A 15,482-nucleotide genomic window follows, 5' to 3' on the forward strand; every position below is an offset into this window, starting at 1 on the left:
TGGGGAGCAGTGACTTCCGGCAGCTGATCTCTCCTTGTGAGCCGCGCATGGCAGTAACGTCATGCGCGGCTCACATGGAGAGATCAGTGCAGGCAGACAGGAAGCAGCGCTGGAGGAGAGAAGAAATGTGAGTAGGAGTGTTTTGGTTTTTTTTTATGTGCAGCATGATGGGGATTAGGGGGACCATGCATACCAGGGTAAGGATGAGGGGGCCATACATACCAGGGTAAGGATGAGGGGTCCATACATACCAGGGTAAGGATGAGGGGGCCATACATACCAGGGTAAGGATGAGGGGGCCATACATACCAGGGTAAGGATGAGGGGGCCATACATACCAGGGTAAGGATGAGGGGGCCATACATACCAGGGTAAGGATGGGGGGGGCATACATACCAGTGTAAGGATGAGGGGGCCATACATAACAGGATAACGCTGAGGGGGGCATACATAGCAGGATAAAGATGAAGGGGCCATACATACCAGGATAACGCTGAGGGGGCCATACATAACAGGATAAAGATGAGGGGGCCATACATACCAGGATAAAGATGAGGGTGCCATACATACCAGGATGAGGGGTACCATGCATACCAGGATGGGGATTAGGGGTGCCATGCATACCAGGATAGGTATGAGGGGTGCCATGCATACCAAGATAGGGATGCGGGGTGCCATGCATACCAGGATAGGGATGAGGGGTGCCATGCATACCAGGATAGGGATGAGGGGTGCCATGCATACCAGGATAGGGATGAGGGAGCCATGCATACCAGAATTGGGGTGAGGGGTGCCATGCATACCAGGATAAGGATAAGGGGTGCCATGCATACCAGGATGGAGGGGTTCCATGCATACCAGGAAGGAGGGATGCCAGGCATACCAGGATGGGGATGGGGATCACGTATAAAAGGAATGGGGGGGCATATATACCAGGATGGATATTGTCAGAATTGGGGGACATTACCCCTATACCAGTGCAGGCAGAAGACCCCACTCCCCCTTAAAAGTGCATCATGAACACATTTTTTGCTTACATTTTTTTTTTATTTTCCTTCTCTAAAACCTAGGTGCGTCTTATGGTCCGGTGCGTCTTATGTTCCGAAACATACAGTAACTCAGGATCAGTAATGTAATGTATGTTCAAAGTGACTGCAGCAGCAGAATAGTGAGTGCAGCTCTGGAGTATAATACAGGATGTAACTCAAGATCAGTAATGTAATGCATGTTCAAAGTGACTGCAGCAGCAGAATAGTGAGTACAGCTCTGGAGTATAATACAGGATGTAACTCAGGATCAGTAATGTAATGTATGTTCAAAGTGACTGCAGCAGCAGAATAGTGAGTACAGCTCTGGAGTATAATACAGGATGTAACTCAAGATCAGTAATGTAATGTATGTTCAAAGTGACTGCAGCAGCAGAATAGTGAGTGCAGCTCTGGAGTATAATACAGGATGTAACTCAGGATCAGTAATGTATGTTCAAAGTGACTGCAGCAGCAGAATAGTGAGTGCAGCTCTGGAGTATAATACAGGATGTAACTCATGTACACAGTGATTACACATGAATAAACTGAATAATGGTGCATAAAATGTATCCTATGCTTTAAAAGAGCCTACACAAATACAAAAGTTTGTAAATGATGTAACCCACAAACCGTACATGACGGTATATACAGTAATACACAATTCATTTGTGGCTCTTCTTAGTAAATCGAATACAGTGACTCATTGAACTATAGATGAATATTGTGATGAACGACGGGTTATTCCAGGTGACTGTCGCTCTGGGGATCCGGGTTAACCATCTGCACAATTACATGCAGAACCATTTTAGATTTATGAGTGAGGAAATCAAGCCGCATTCCCTATAAATAACATGAATAATTCAGCTTTGCTCATCCTTAGTATCCGCATATTTATGAGTTTAGTTTGCGATTGCGTGTGCTGTTTATTTATATATACTGTACATATAAATATATACTGTATATATATATATATTATACTAAATTATATTTTTTATATATATATAATATATATATACAGTACAGACCAAAAGTTTGGACACACCTTCTCATTTAACGATTTTTCTGTATTTTCATGACTATGAAAATTGTACATTCACACTGAAGGCATCAAAACTATGAATTACCACATGTGGAATTATATACTTAACAAAAAAGTGTGAAACAACCGAAAATATGTCTTATATTCTAGGTTCTTCAAAGTAGCCACCTTTTGCTTTGATGACTGCTTTGCACACTCTTGGCATTCTCTTGATGAGCTTCAAGAGGTAGTCACCGGAAATGGTTTTCACTTCACAGGTGTGCCCTGTCAGGTTTAATAAGTGGTATTTTTTGCTTTACAAATGGGGTTGGGACCATCAGTTGTGTTGTGCAGAAGTCTGGTGGATACACAGCTGATAGTCCTACTGAATAGACTGTTAGAATTTGTATTATGGCAAGAAAAAAGCAGCTAAGTAAAGAAAAACGAGTGCCCATCATTACTTTAAGAAATGAAGGTCAGTCAATGCGAAAAATTGGAAAAACTTTGAAAGTGTCCCCAAGTGCAGTTGCAAAAACCATCAAGTGCTACAAAGAAACTGGCTCACATGAGAACCGCCCCAGGAAAGGAAGACCAAGAGTCACCTCTGCTTCTGAGGATAAGTTTATCTGAGTCACCAGCCTCAGAAATCGCAGGTTAACAGCAGCTCAGATTAGAGACCAGGTCAATGCCACACAGAGTTCTAGCAGCAGACACTTCTCTTCAACAACTGTTAAGAGGAGACTTTGTGCAGCAGGCCTTCATGGTAAAATAGCTGCTAGGAAACCACTGCTAAGGACAGGCAACAAGCAGACGAGACTTGTTTGGGCTAAAGAACACAAGGAATGGACATTAGACCAGTGGAAATCTGTGCTTTGGTCTGATGAGTCCAAATTTGAGATCTTTGGTTCCAACCACCATGTCTTTGTGCGACGCAGAAAAGGTGAACGGATGGACTCTACATGCCTGGTTCCCACCGTGAAGCATGGAGGAGGAGGTGTGATGCTGTGGGGGTGCTTTGCTGGTGACACTGTTGGGGATTTATTCAAAATTGAAGGCATACTGAACCAGCATGGCTACCACAGCATCTTGCAGCGGCATGCTATTCCATCCGGTTTGCGTTTAGTTGGACCATCATTTATTTTTCAATAGGACAATGACCCCAAACACACCTCCAGGCTGTGTAAGGGCTATTTGACCAAGAAGGAGAGTGATGGGGTGCTACGCCAGATGACCTGGCCTCCACAGTCACCAGACCTGAACCCAATCGAGATGGTTTGGGGTGAGCTGGACCACAGGGTGAAGGCAAAAGGGCCAACAAGTGCTAAGCATCTCTGGGAACTCCTTCAAGATTGTTGGAAGACCATTTCCAGTGACTACCTCTTGAAGCTCATCAAGAGAATGCCAAGAGTGTGCAAAGCAGTCATCAAGGCAAAAGGTGGCTACTTTGAAGAACCTAGAATATAAGACATATTTTCAGTTGTTTCACACTTTTTTGTTAAGTATATAATTCCACATGTGTTAATTCATAGTTTTGATGCCTTCAGTGTAAATGTACAATTTTCATAGTCAAGAAACTACAGAAAAATCTTTAAATGAGAAGGTGTGTCCAAACTTTTGGTCTGTACTGTACATTTATTTGCATTTTGCAGTGAGAAATAAGTATTTGATCCCCTACAAACCATTATGAGTTCTGGCTCCTACAGACCAGTTAGACGCTCCTAATCAACTCGTTACCTGCATTAAAGACAGCTGTCTTACATAGTCACTTGTATAAAAGATTCCTGTCCACAGACTCAATTAATCAGTCAGACTCTAACCTCTACATAATGGGCAAGGCCAAAGAGCTTTCTAAAGATGTCAGGGACAAGATCATAGATCTGCACAAAGCTGGAATGGGCTACAAAAACATAAGTAAGACCCTGGGTGAGAAGGAGACAACTGTTGGTGAAATAGTAAGAAAATGGAAGAAATACAAAAAGACTGTCTATCGACATCGATCTGGGGCACCATGCAAAATCTCACCTCGTGGGGTATCCTTGATCATGAGGAAGGTGAGAGATCAGCCTAAAACTACACGGGGGGGAACTTGTTAATGATCTCAAGGCAGTTGGGACCAAAGTCACCAAGAAAACCATAGGTAACACATTACGCCTTAAAGGTGTAAAATCCTTACGGTCCCCCTGCTCAAGAAGGAACATGTGCAGGTTCATCTGAAGCTTGCCAATGAACACCTGGATGATTCTGTGAGCTATTGAGAGAAGGTGCTGTGATCAGATGAGACAAAAATTGAGATCTTTGGCATTAACTCAACTCGCCGTGTTTGGAGGAAGAAGGATGAGTACAACCATAAGAACATCATCCCAACTGTGAAGCATGGTGGGGGAAACATTATTCTTTGGGGGTACTTTTCTGCAAAGGGGACATCATGACTGCATCGTACTGAAGGGAAGATGGATGGGGTCATGCATCGCGAGATTTTGGCGAACAACCTCCTTCCCTCAGTAAAAGCATTGAAGATGGGTCGTGGCTGGGTCTTCCAGCAAGACAATGACCCAAAACATACAGTCAAGGCAACAAAGGAGTGGCTCAAAAAGAAGCACAGTAAGGTCATGGAGTGGCCTAGCCAGTCTCCAAACCTTAATCCCACAGAAAACTTATGGAGGGAGTTGAAGCTCCGAGTTGCCAAGTGACAGCCTCAAAATCTTAATGATTTAGAGATGATCGGCAAAGAGGAGTGGACCAAAATTCCTCCTGACATGTGCACAACCCTCATCATCAACTACAAACAACGTCTGACTGCTGTGCTTGCCAACAAGGGTTTTGCCACCAAGTATTAAGTGTTGTTTGCCAGAGGGATCAAATACTTATTTCTCACTGAAAAATGCAAAAAAAATATCTGATGTGATTTTCTTGATTTTTTTTGGATATTCTATCTCTCAATGTTAAAATTAACCTACCCTTAAAATTATAGACTGTTCATGTCTTTGTCTGTGGGCAAACTTACAAAAACAGCAAGGGATCAAATACTTATTTCCCCCACTTGTAACCTGTTACAATACTTATTTTTACATTTTTTAATATACCCTGTAAGGCCTCATTCAGACGTCCATGTTGCACGTTCATGTTCTATTTGTGGTTTTCACAGCTAGGACATATACCCATTATGGCTGTTCAGATGTCCATAGTTTTTTGTGGACCATGTTTCCATGAAAAAAATCAGAGACATTTCCATCTTTCACTGGCATCACAAATGAAAATAATTAATACAAGCCTGTGGGTCCATGAAAATCACAGACAGCACTCGGATGCCATCAGTGTGCAGCCTGTGTGCTGTCCGTGATTAACATTGAAAAGGATAGGAGAAAAACTATGATTAAACACACGGACAAAACAGTGATAAAACTCAAATCCAAAATAGTGATCACACGTTTGTTTGTTTTTTGCGTATGTGAATAATTGCAGACATCTGAATGAGGCTGCAGAGCTTGTTTTCTTGGGTATAGGAAATCTTGATTACCTTTTTCTACCACTAGAGGGCAATGATCTGTACTCATAGATATCTGCTTCCAGATAACAGCTGCAAACACATCGCCCTCTAGTGGTCTTCCTGAGAATATTCGGAAAACCATCATCTCTTCTCCCGTATAATTAGGAAAAAAATCACATTACCTAATACAGTCAGCCTGGCGCTGTTACTCTGGCGCGTTTCTCCGGTGTATTTGTGCCGCGTGGTGCACCGGTAATTATTTAGTCCGTCTTCATTCTGTACATCTGTTATATACAAAGCTCCCGATGATGTAATGAGAAATCTAGATCCTAAAAAGAAGGCGAAACAACACAGGAGATTAGTTCATAAGAAAAGATAGAAATTTTCAACATGATGCAATAAGGAAATACATCTAAAAATGGCAGACACGGTTCCAAATGAATACATAACAGTGCCAAATGGTGAACACATAATACTGCCACTGAGTGTCAAACAAACATATAATAATCTCATATTGTCACGCACAGTGTGGGAAAGACTTAGTGCAACACAAAGGGATGAGGGGAAGGAAGCCCAGACACTAGGGAAAGGGGGTGTGGAGACCCCTAGGCTGATCTAATAACACCCTGCCTACCCTACCATCCCTATATTGGTTCCACACCAATCGCCAAGCAGTAAACCTAAGCCCTGAATATCCAAAGAGCTTGGCCCTTGATAGGGAGGAGTGGGAGAGCACTGGTCAGTCCCCATTATAAACTAAAGACAACAAGGGAGACAAACAAAGGGGGAAAATTTAGCTTGAGCAGACACCAGAGAGATAACATCAAACGTCCTCCAAGGGCACCAGAGAGGAAGCTAGCTGACTGCAAAATCTCCAAGCCTTCACAAGGGAAAATGTGAATATCACCAGCGACTCCCTGAAGCAGAATGAAAGTTTATAAACACCCAAACCAGGGTGTGGCAATCAGAGCAGGAGGGAGATTGCCGCTGGGTCCAAAGGTGAGAAGAATTAAAAAGGTGTCTGCAATGCCAAACGCAGTGACCTTCTGCAGCCAGATGCAGAGCGACTGTCTGTTACATCTGACACACCCATGACACATAAAGTAAACACGTTATACTGTCTGAGGGTCTATATAGTAGTACCATACAACATATAATGGTGCCATATAATGAGAACATAATGGTGCCAATTAGTGTCTAACTAATAGTACCGCACTATTAATTCATATCAATATCATCATCCTGCCAGCCAATGTATATATAATAGTACCGTACCAACCAGAGAATGAGTAATGTCATACGTTGTCTGTAGTGTTATACAGTAAACACATAATAATGGCAGATAATGAACATGTAATACCGCCATACAGTGTCTACATTGTAGTATATTGCAGACACAGACAGAAGAGGGCCCCCTTGCAAGAACAGTATACGGACTCTTTGCAATGCAATAAAGTGTTAGTAGAAGTGGCCCCCTTACTTTTTAGGCCCCACTGAGGCTGCAAAGGTTGCACCAATAGTGTGTTTGTCGCAGGTACCATACAATGAACACATAATAGTGCCATATAGTGAACACTTAATACTGCCAATCAGTGTTTACATAATAGTAACGTACAATAAATTCATATCAATGTCATATAGCATATAATCCTGCCATCCAATGTACATATACAATGCTCAAAAAAATAAATGGAACACTAAAACACTAAAATACCACATCCTAGATATCACTGAATGAAATATTCCAGTTGCAAATCTTTAATCATTGCATAGTGGAGCGTTTAGAACAATAATACATTAAAAGAATTAATGTAAATCACAATGAATATCCCATGGAGGTCTGGATTTGGAGTGACATTCAAAATCAAAGTGGAAAATCAAATTAAAGGCTGATCCAACTTCAGTGGAAATGGCACAAGCCAAGAAATGCTGCTCACTCGTGTGTGTGGCCTCCACGTGCCTGTATGACCTCCCTACAACGCCTGGGCATGCTCCTGATGAGGCTCAGTATTGTGTGTGGCCTCCACGTGCCTGTATGACCTCCCTACAACGCCTGGGCATGCTCCTGATGAGGTTGCGGATGGTTTCCTGTGGGATCTCCTCCCAGACCTGGACTAAAGCACCCGCCAACTCCTGGACAGTCTGTGGTGCAACGTGACGTTGGTGGATGGAGCGACACATGATGTCCCAGATGTTCTTGATTGGATTCAGGTCTGGGGAACGGGTGGGCCAGTCCATAGCTTCAATGCCTTCATCTTGCAGCAACAGCGGACACACTGCAGCCACATGAGGTCTGGCATTGTCCTGCATTAGGAGGAAAGCAGGGCCAACCGTACCAGCATATGGTCTCACAAGGGGTCTGAGGATCTCATCTCGGTACCTAATGGCAGTCAGGCTACCTCTGGCGACCACATGGAGGGCTGTGCGGCCCTCCAAAGAAATGCCACCCCACACCATTACTGACCCACTGCCAAACAGGTCATGCTGAAGGATGTTGCAGGCAGCAGAAAGTTCTCCACGGCGTCTCCAGACTCTGTCACGTCTGTCACATGTGCTCAGTGTGAACCTGCTCTCATCCGTGAAGAGCACAGGGCGCCAATGTCGAATCTGCCAACCTTGGTGTTCTCTGGCAAATGCCAATCGCCCTACACGATGTTGGGCTGTGAGCACAATACCCACTTGTGGACATCGGGCCTCATACCACCCACATGGAGTCTGGTGCTGACAGTTTGAGCAGACACATGGATGTTAGTGGCCTGCTAGAGGTAATTTTTGCAGGACTCTGGCAGTGCTCCTCCTGTTCCTCCTTGCACAAAGGCGGAGGTAGCGGTCCTGCTGCTGGGTTGTTGCCCTCCTATGGCCCCCTCCACGTCTCCTAGTGTACTGGCCTGTCTCCTGGTATCTGCTCCATGCTCTGGACACTGTGCTGACAGACACAGCTGCCCTTCTTGCCACAGTTCTCATTGATGTCCCGTCCTGGATGAGCTGCACTACCTGAGCAACTTCTGTGGGTCGTAGACACGGCCTCATGCTACTGTACCTCTGGGGGTGAGAGCAATGGCAAAATGCAAAAGTGACCAAAACAACAGCCAAAAAGGATGAGAACAGAGAAATGGTCTGTGGTCACCTCCTGCAGAACCGCTCCTTTATAGGGGGTATCTTGCCTATTGCCGATTATTTCTACCTTTTGTCTGTTCCATTTGCACAACAGCAGGAGAAATTGATTCACAATCACTGTTGATTCATGACTGGACAGGTAGATTTCACAGAAGTGTTAGTGACTTGGAGTTACATTGTGCTGTTTAAGTGTTTCCTTTAATTTTTTGAGCAGTGTATAATAGTGTCATACCAAGCAGTGAGCACATAATGTCATACCTTGTCCATAGTGTTAGCCAGTAAACACGTAACAATGACATATAGTGAATATGTAATACTGCCATAAAGTGCTTAAATAATAGTACCATAGAACGAACACATAACAATGTTGCATAGTGACCATGTAATAGTACCATACAGTAAGCACATAACGCTGCCATACATTACATAGTAATTAGTGTTGAGCGAGCACTAAAATGCTCGGGTGCTCGAAGCTCGGACCGAGCTCACTGTGATACTCGGGTGCTCGACCCGAGCAACGAGCCCAATGTTAGTCTATGGGAGACCCGAACATTTTTGTGGCGGCTCCCCCGGCAGTCTGTAGAAAGCCTAAAAAGTGCCCAAAACGATAGTGACAGTGCTCAAATGACATGGGGACAGCATGGGGATCGCCCCTGGAAGCATTTCTGACCACCAGGTCACTGCTGTCAACAACGTGGTCAGAGGTATTAAGCCACTTTTACAGGCTCACAATAAAACGTTCAAAAACGAAAGTGAAAGTGCTTTCCTGTGAAATATGTTAACCCCTTAACGACCATGGGTCTTTCTGTTTTTGTGTTTTCCTTTTTTGCTCCCCTTCTTCCCAGAGCCAGAACTTTTTTAATTTTCGTTCAATATGGCCATGTCAGGGCTTATTTTTTGCGGGACGAGTTGTACTTTTAAACACCATCACTGGTTTTACCATATCGTGTGCTGGAAAATGGGAAAAAAATTCCAAGTGCAGTGAAACTGCAAAAAAAATGCAATTCCACAGTTGTTTTTGGGTCCTTTTTTTACCACGTTCACAGATTGCTAAAACTGACCTGCCATCATTATTTTCCAGGTCGTTACGAGTTCATAGACACCAAACATGTATAGGTTTTTTTTTATTTAAGTGGTGAAAAAAAAATCCAAAGCTTGCTAAAAAAACAAAAAAAATGACGCCATTTTCCGAGACCCTTAGCTTCTCCATTTTTCGGGATCTGGGGCCAGGTGAGGGCTTATTTTTTGCGTGCCGGGCTGATGTTTTTATTGATACCATTTTGGGGTAGATCCGATGTTTTGATCGCCCGTTATAGCATTTTATTGCAAAGTTGTAGCGACCAAAAAAACTTAATTCTGGCGTTTAAATTTTTTATCTTGTTACGCCGTTTACTGATTGTATTATTTCTTCTTTTATATTGATAGATCGGGCGATTCTGAACGCGGCGATACCAAATATGTGTATGTGGTTTTTTTTATATATATATTTTTTTTATTTTGAATGGGGCGAAAGGGGGGTGACTTAAACTCTTATATATTTTTATTTTTTTTTTATTTTTTTAAAAACTTTTTTTTTACACTTTCTGCTTGCTTCTATAGTCTCCAGATGAGACTAGAAGCAGCAGTTGTCTGATTGCTTCTACTGCATACAAGCGATGAGCAGATCGCTTGTATGCAGAAGAAATGCTCACTTGCTATGAGCGCTGACCACTAGGTGGCGCTCATAGCAATTGAGACATGACAACCACAGGCGTCTGCTGCAGACCCTGAGTTGTCATGCCCACCCATTGGTGACCCGCGATCACGTGACGGGGTCACTGATGGGCGGGGCTTAGGACTCCCGGAAGCGCGAGTTAAATGCCACTGTCAGAGATTTAACATGTTAACAGCCACGGGTGGATTGCGATTCCAATAATCAGCTGACATGTGCTCGCTTCAGTGCGGGCTCACCGTCGGAGCCCCCGCTGAACCGGCCTTCCCGACCTGCTGCGTACTATTACTGACCAGGTCGGAAAGGGGTTAAGGAACATCCTTTCCAGGGTAAAGACTTGTGTATAAGGTAAAATAAATAACCAAAAACAAAAATACTCCTCCACACCTTGGGCTATGTTCACAAGTAGCATTTTTTATGCGTTTTTGCACTTTTGTATTGCTTTCAACCGTGACAAATGCATTCACCGGGAAATGTCATTTTAACATTTTACAACCTTATCTGGCCATGTGCTGTGTGACACATGCATACAGTGCTAAAAAAGACATGGGAACAGCATGGGGAAGACCCCTGGAAGCATCTCTGACACCCAGGTCACTGCCTAAAAGTGTGCCCATCAGAAGTGATCCTTGCCGCATCAGAAGATCCAGACTTGCAACTATCCCCATGCAAGTCCTTGTCCCAGGGCAGTGTTCAATTGTACCTCCCCATAACTTGCAATAAAGCGCAAGTATGCAGCCTGCCACCCACCCACCCCCAGGCTGCAATACCATACTGCTAGCTTGCTTGCACTTGAAATTGGGCCTTTTAGGCATGTGGAGGTGGAATCTGGCCACCACGTCATGGCTGCGTCGGTAGCCTGGTATTCATACTCAGTCCCCAGCCGCCCGGCGGCTGGGTGTCCACGCTTGGTCCCCAGCCGCATGGAGGTGTCCGGGTGTCCATAAACGGTCCCCAGCCGCCCCTATTTGTCCCGGTGCGCCTTATACACAAGAGCGCACACCAAAACATTACCTGTGCCCTCCCCAGTGCATTTAGTGGGAAGGGCAGCCTAACCACAAACACGTGGACAAGTGAATGTGGCCAGGAATGGTCCATCTCACTGACGCCTTCACACTGGGTTAATATTGTGGAAGCCGGGACACAGTTGGACACTGGGATGCAACACGTCCTCCAGACATAGAGGATTGCGGGTCCTGGGTCAATCAGGCTTCAACATAAAGTTCAGAAGGTAGACAGCAGCAGTGGTCGGCCTCCTACACAACGAGTAAATTATTCATGATCATGAGGCCATCCACCTCCTTAGCTTTCTGTTCCTTGGAATGCAAGCGCATGTATGTAGTAGCAGCTAGGCCTGAGGTGGTCAGCGTTTTGGCGCATATTCTACCTCCTCCGAGGATTGCTGGATGTTTTCCTGCTACTATCCCAGTTCTATGACTCCCGTTAAAACAAAGCTTCAGGTGATGAATGATGGATGAGGTGGTGGCAAAGGAGAAAGAGCAGGAGGAACAGGGACCATTCACATCAATATCAGGCCAGCCAACCACACATGTCTTGTAGGACATGTTTCTGTACCAAAAGGAGCGGTTCAGCTACACAGTTATAAGGCATACAGTGAATGCAATGCCTACCAACAATTTCGAGGCACTCCAATGCCCCTTGGAAGTGACATGGAGGTCAGAGGGCCTTAACTAAACCGTTTTTTCCATTTATAGCAACTGGGTCTCCTGTACACTGTTGGCCTAAGCAGGGAATGGAAGGCTTTCCAAAAATTATTAGGCACTGCAATGCCCCTTGAAACAGACGTGGATTACAGCTTATTAAAAACCTTCTACCCATTATTGGGGAGTGGGTCTCCCTTAGTGTTCGCCTATGCATTGAAAAGCAAAATCTGACAAAAATTAGGAGGAAATGCAATGCCCGTTGCAAGAGTCGTGGAGGTTAGAGGTAATTAAAAACAACATGTCAATGTCCCTTGGAAGAGCTGTGGAGTTCAGAGTGGTTTAACAAGACGGTTTTAATGCACCTTAGAAGAGATGTGGAGTTCAGAGTGGTTTAACAAGACAGTTTTAATGCCCCTTGGAAGAGATGAGGAGGTCACAGTAGCTTAACAAGATGGTTTTAATGCCCCTTGGAAGAGACGTGGAGTTCAAAGTGGTTTAACAAGACAGTTTTAATGCCCCTTGGAAGAGTGGTTGAGGTTACAGTGGAATAAAAAGACAATATCAATGCCCCGTGGAAGAGACGTGGAGGTCACAGTAGCTTAACAAGATGGTTTTAATGCCCCTTGGAAGAGTGGTGGAGGTCGCAGTGGAATAAAAAGACAATATCAATGCCCCTTGGAAGAGTGGTGGAGGTTACAGTGGAATAAAAAGACAATATCAACGCCCTGTGGAAGAGACGTGGAGGTCACAGTAGCTTAACAAGACGCTTTTAATGCCCCTTGGAAGAGTGGTGGAGGTCGCAGTGGAATAAAAAGACAATATTAACGACCCTTGGAAGAGACGTGGAGGTCACAGTAGCTTAACAAGACGATTTTAATGCCCCTTACAAGAGCCATGCAGTACAGCATATTAAAAACATTATTCCCATTATTGGGGAGTGGGTCTCCCATAGTCTTTGCCTATGCCATCCAAGCAAAAGCTGCCAAAAATTAGGAAGGGGGAACTTGCAATGTCCCTTACAAGAGCCATGCAGTACAGCATATTAAAAACATTATTCCCATTATTGGGGAGTGGGTCTCCCATAGTCTTTGCCTATGCCTTCCAAGCAAAAGCTGCCAAAAATTAGGACAGATGAACTTGCAATGCTGGCAACATGGACCACGGTCACCCTGGTGGTATAGTGGTCGTGGAGGCTGAGGATAAGGAGAAGAGCAAAAAACAGCCGAAATGAGGAAGCGTATACCCATGTGTGGGTGTGAAGCAATGCATGGGAATACACCTCCCGAAATAACACAGTGGATTTGACTTTATGTTACTCTGTTGTCATTTGGTGGTGATGAGAAGTCTGGCCCAATCCAGCCCTTGTTCATTTTGATAAGGGTCAGCTTGTCAGCATTGTCAGTTGACAGGCGAGTGCGCTTATCAGTTATAATTCCCCCAGCGGCACTAAAAACACGCTCCGATAACACGGTAGCGGCAGGGCAGGCCAGGACCTCCAAGGCATACAGAGTGAGTTCATTCCAAGTGTCCAGCTTGGATACCCAATAATTAAAAGGCACAGAGGAATCACGGAGGACGCTGGTACTCCCTCACCATCTTTTGAAACTTTCCACTCCTTGTGAGAGTACCCTGCGCCTCAGGGCCTGTAAGCTGGGCAGGTCTCAGAAAACTGTCCTAGAACATTGACAGTGTTCCCCTGCCTCTGCTGGATTGGAGTTGCGTCTCTCTCGCCTGTATGCCTTAGTTGGGCAGCGAACTGTGACCTCTGCCGCTACCGTGTTCAGATGGGAATTTTTTTAATAGTTCTGCAGCAAGGGCCTTCTGGTACTGCCCCATTTTTGTAGACCTCTCCAACTCAGGAATAAGAGAATGAAAGTTCTCCTTGTAGAGGGGGTCTAAAAGTGTCACCAACCAGTAATGACTGTCACCCAACATTTTGACAATGCGAGGGTCACGGTTAAGGCAGCGTAACATAAAGTCAGCCATGGGTGCCAGACTGGTAACGGGCAAGACTTCAGTGTCCTCACCAAGATGACGACTGATAGTGTTGAGCGATCACTAAAATGCTCGGGTGCTCGAAGCTCGGGCCGAACTTACCGTGATACTCGGGTGCTCGACCCGAGCAACGAGCCCAATGTTAGTCTATGAGAGACCCGAGCATTTTTGCGGCAGCACCCCCGGCAGTCTGTAGAAAGCCTAAAAAGTGCCCAAAACGATAGTGACAGTGCTCAAAAGACATGGGGGCAGCATGGGGATCGCCCCTGGAAGCATTTCTGACCCCCAGGTCACTGCTGTCAACAACGTGGTCAGAGGTATTAAGCCACTTTTGCGGGCTCACAATAAAACGTTCAAAAACGAAACTGAAACGGTTTTCCTGTGAAATATGTTAAGGAATTTCCTTTCCAGGGAAAAAACTTGTGTATAAGGTAAAATAAATAACCAAAAACAAAAATACTCCTCCACACCTTGGGCTATGTTCACAAGTAGCATTTTTCATGTGTTTTTGCACTTTTGTATTGCTTTCAACCGTGACAAATGCGTTCACCGGGAAATGTCATTTTAACATTTTACAACCTTATCTGGCCATGTGCTGTGTGACACATGCATACAGTGCTGAAAAGACAAGGGATCAGCATGGGGAAGACCCCTGGAAGCTTCTCTGACCCCCAGGTCACTATCTAAAAGTGTGCCCATCAGAAGTGATCCTTGCCGCATCAGAAGATGCAGACTTGCAACTATCCCCGTGCAAGTCCTTGTCCCAGGGCAGTGTTCAATTGTACCTCCCCCATTCCTTGCAATGCAAGCGAAAATATGCAGCCAACCACCCACCCACCCGCAGGCTGCAATACCATACTGCTAGCTTTCACTTGAAATGGGGCCTTTTAGTTTGGAGGAGGCCGAAGCTGGCCACTACCTCATGGCCGCTTCGGCAGCGAGGTATTCATACTCTGTCCCCAGCCGCCCGGCGGCCAGGTGTCCACGCTTGGTCCCCAGCCGCCAGGTGGCGGCCAGGTGTCCATACTCGGTCCCCAGCCGCCCTGATTTCTCCTGTCACCTTCCCCCACACTTTTCTTAGCCTGGCCTGCTTTAGGGCAGCATTGGACGAGCCCACCAGAGAACCAGACTCCTCCGGTGGGCCCTGGCTTCTCCATCAGGGGAGTTGAGAGTGCCTAGGTGAGGAGCATGATGATGATGATAGAAGTTAGCATCTGCTTTGTTTTCTTGGAAAGCAAGCGCATGTATGTAGTAGCGGCTAGGCCTGAGGTGGTCCGCGTTTTGGCGCATATCCTACCTCCTCCGAGGATTGCTGGATGTTTTCCTGCTACTATCCCAGTTCTATGACTCCCGTTAAAACAAAGCTTCAGGTGATAAATGATGGATGAGGTGGTGGCAAAGGAGAAAGAGCAGGAGGAACAGGGACCATTCACATCAATATCAGGCCAGTCAACCAGATATG

General features: G+C 45.2%; 1 protein-coding gene across 3 annotated transcripts in view; it reads right to left on the reverse strand.

Annotated features, from left to right (window-relative positions):
• The window catches only part of DSCAM (DS cell adhesion molecule), a 673,153-nt gene that overhangs the window by 419,530 nt on the left and 238,141 nt on the right, over window positions 1-15,482 (reverse strand). For all 3 annotated transcript variants that reach the window (XM_073668460.1, XM_073668459.1, XM_073668461.1), the window contains exon 4: window positions 5,716-5,862. In XM_073668460.1, coding sequence (XP_073524561.1) covers window positions 5,716-5,862 — 147 coding nt within the window. The remainder of the gene's footprint in view (window positions 1-5,715; window positions 5,863-15,482) is intronic.

The sequence above is a fragment of the Phyllobates terribilis genome, unplaced genomic scaffold, assembly GCF_046119375.1.
Source record: "Phyllobates terribilis strain yellow unplaced genomic scaffold, ASM4611937v1 Scaffold_2__4_contigs__length_985480577, whole genome shotgun sequence".
In the NCBI taxonomy this organism is placed as follows: domain Eukaryota; kingdom Metazoa; phylum Chordata; class Amphibia; order Anura; family Dendrobatidae; genus Phyllobates; species Phyllobates terribilis.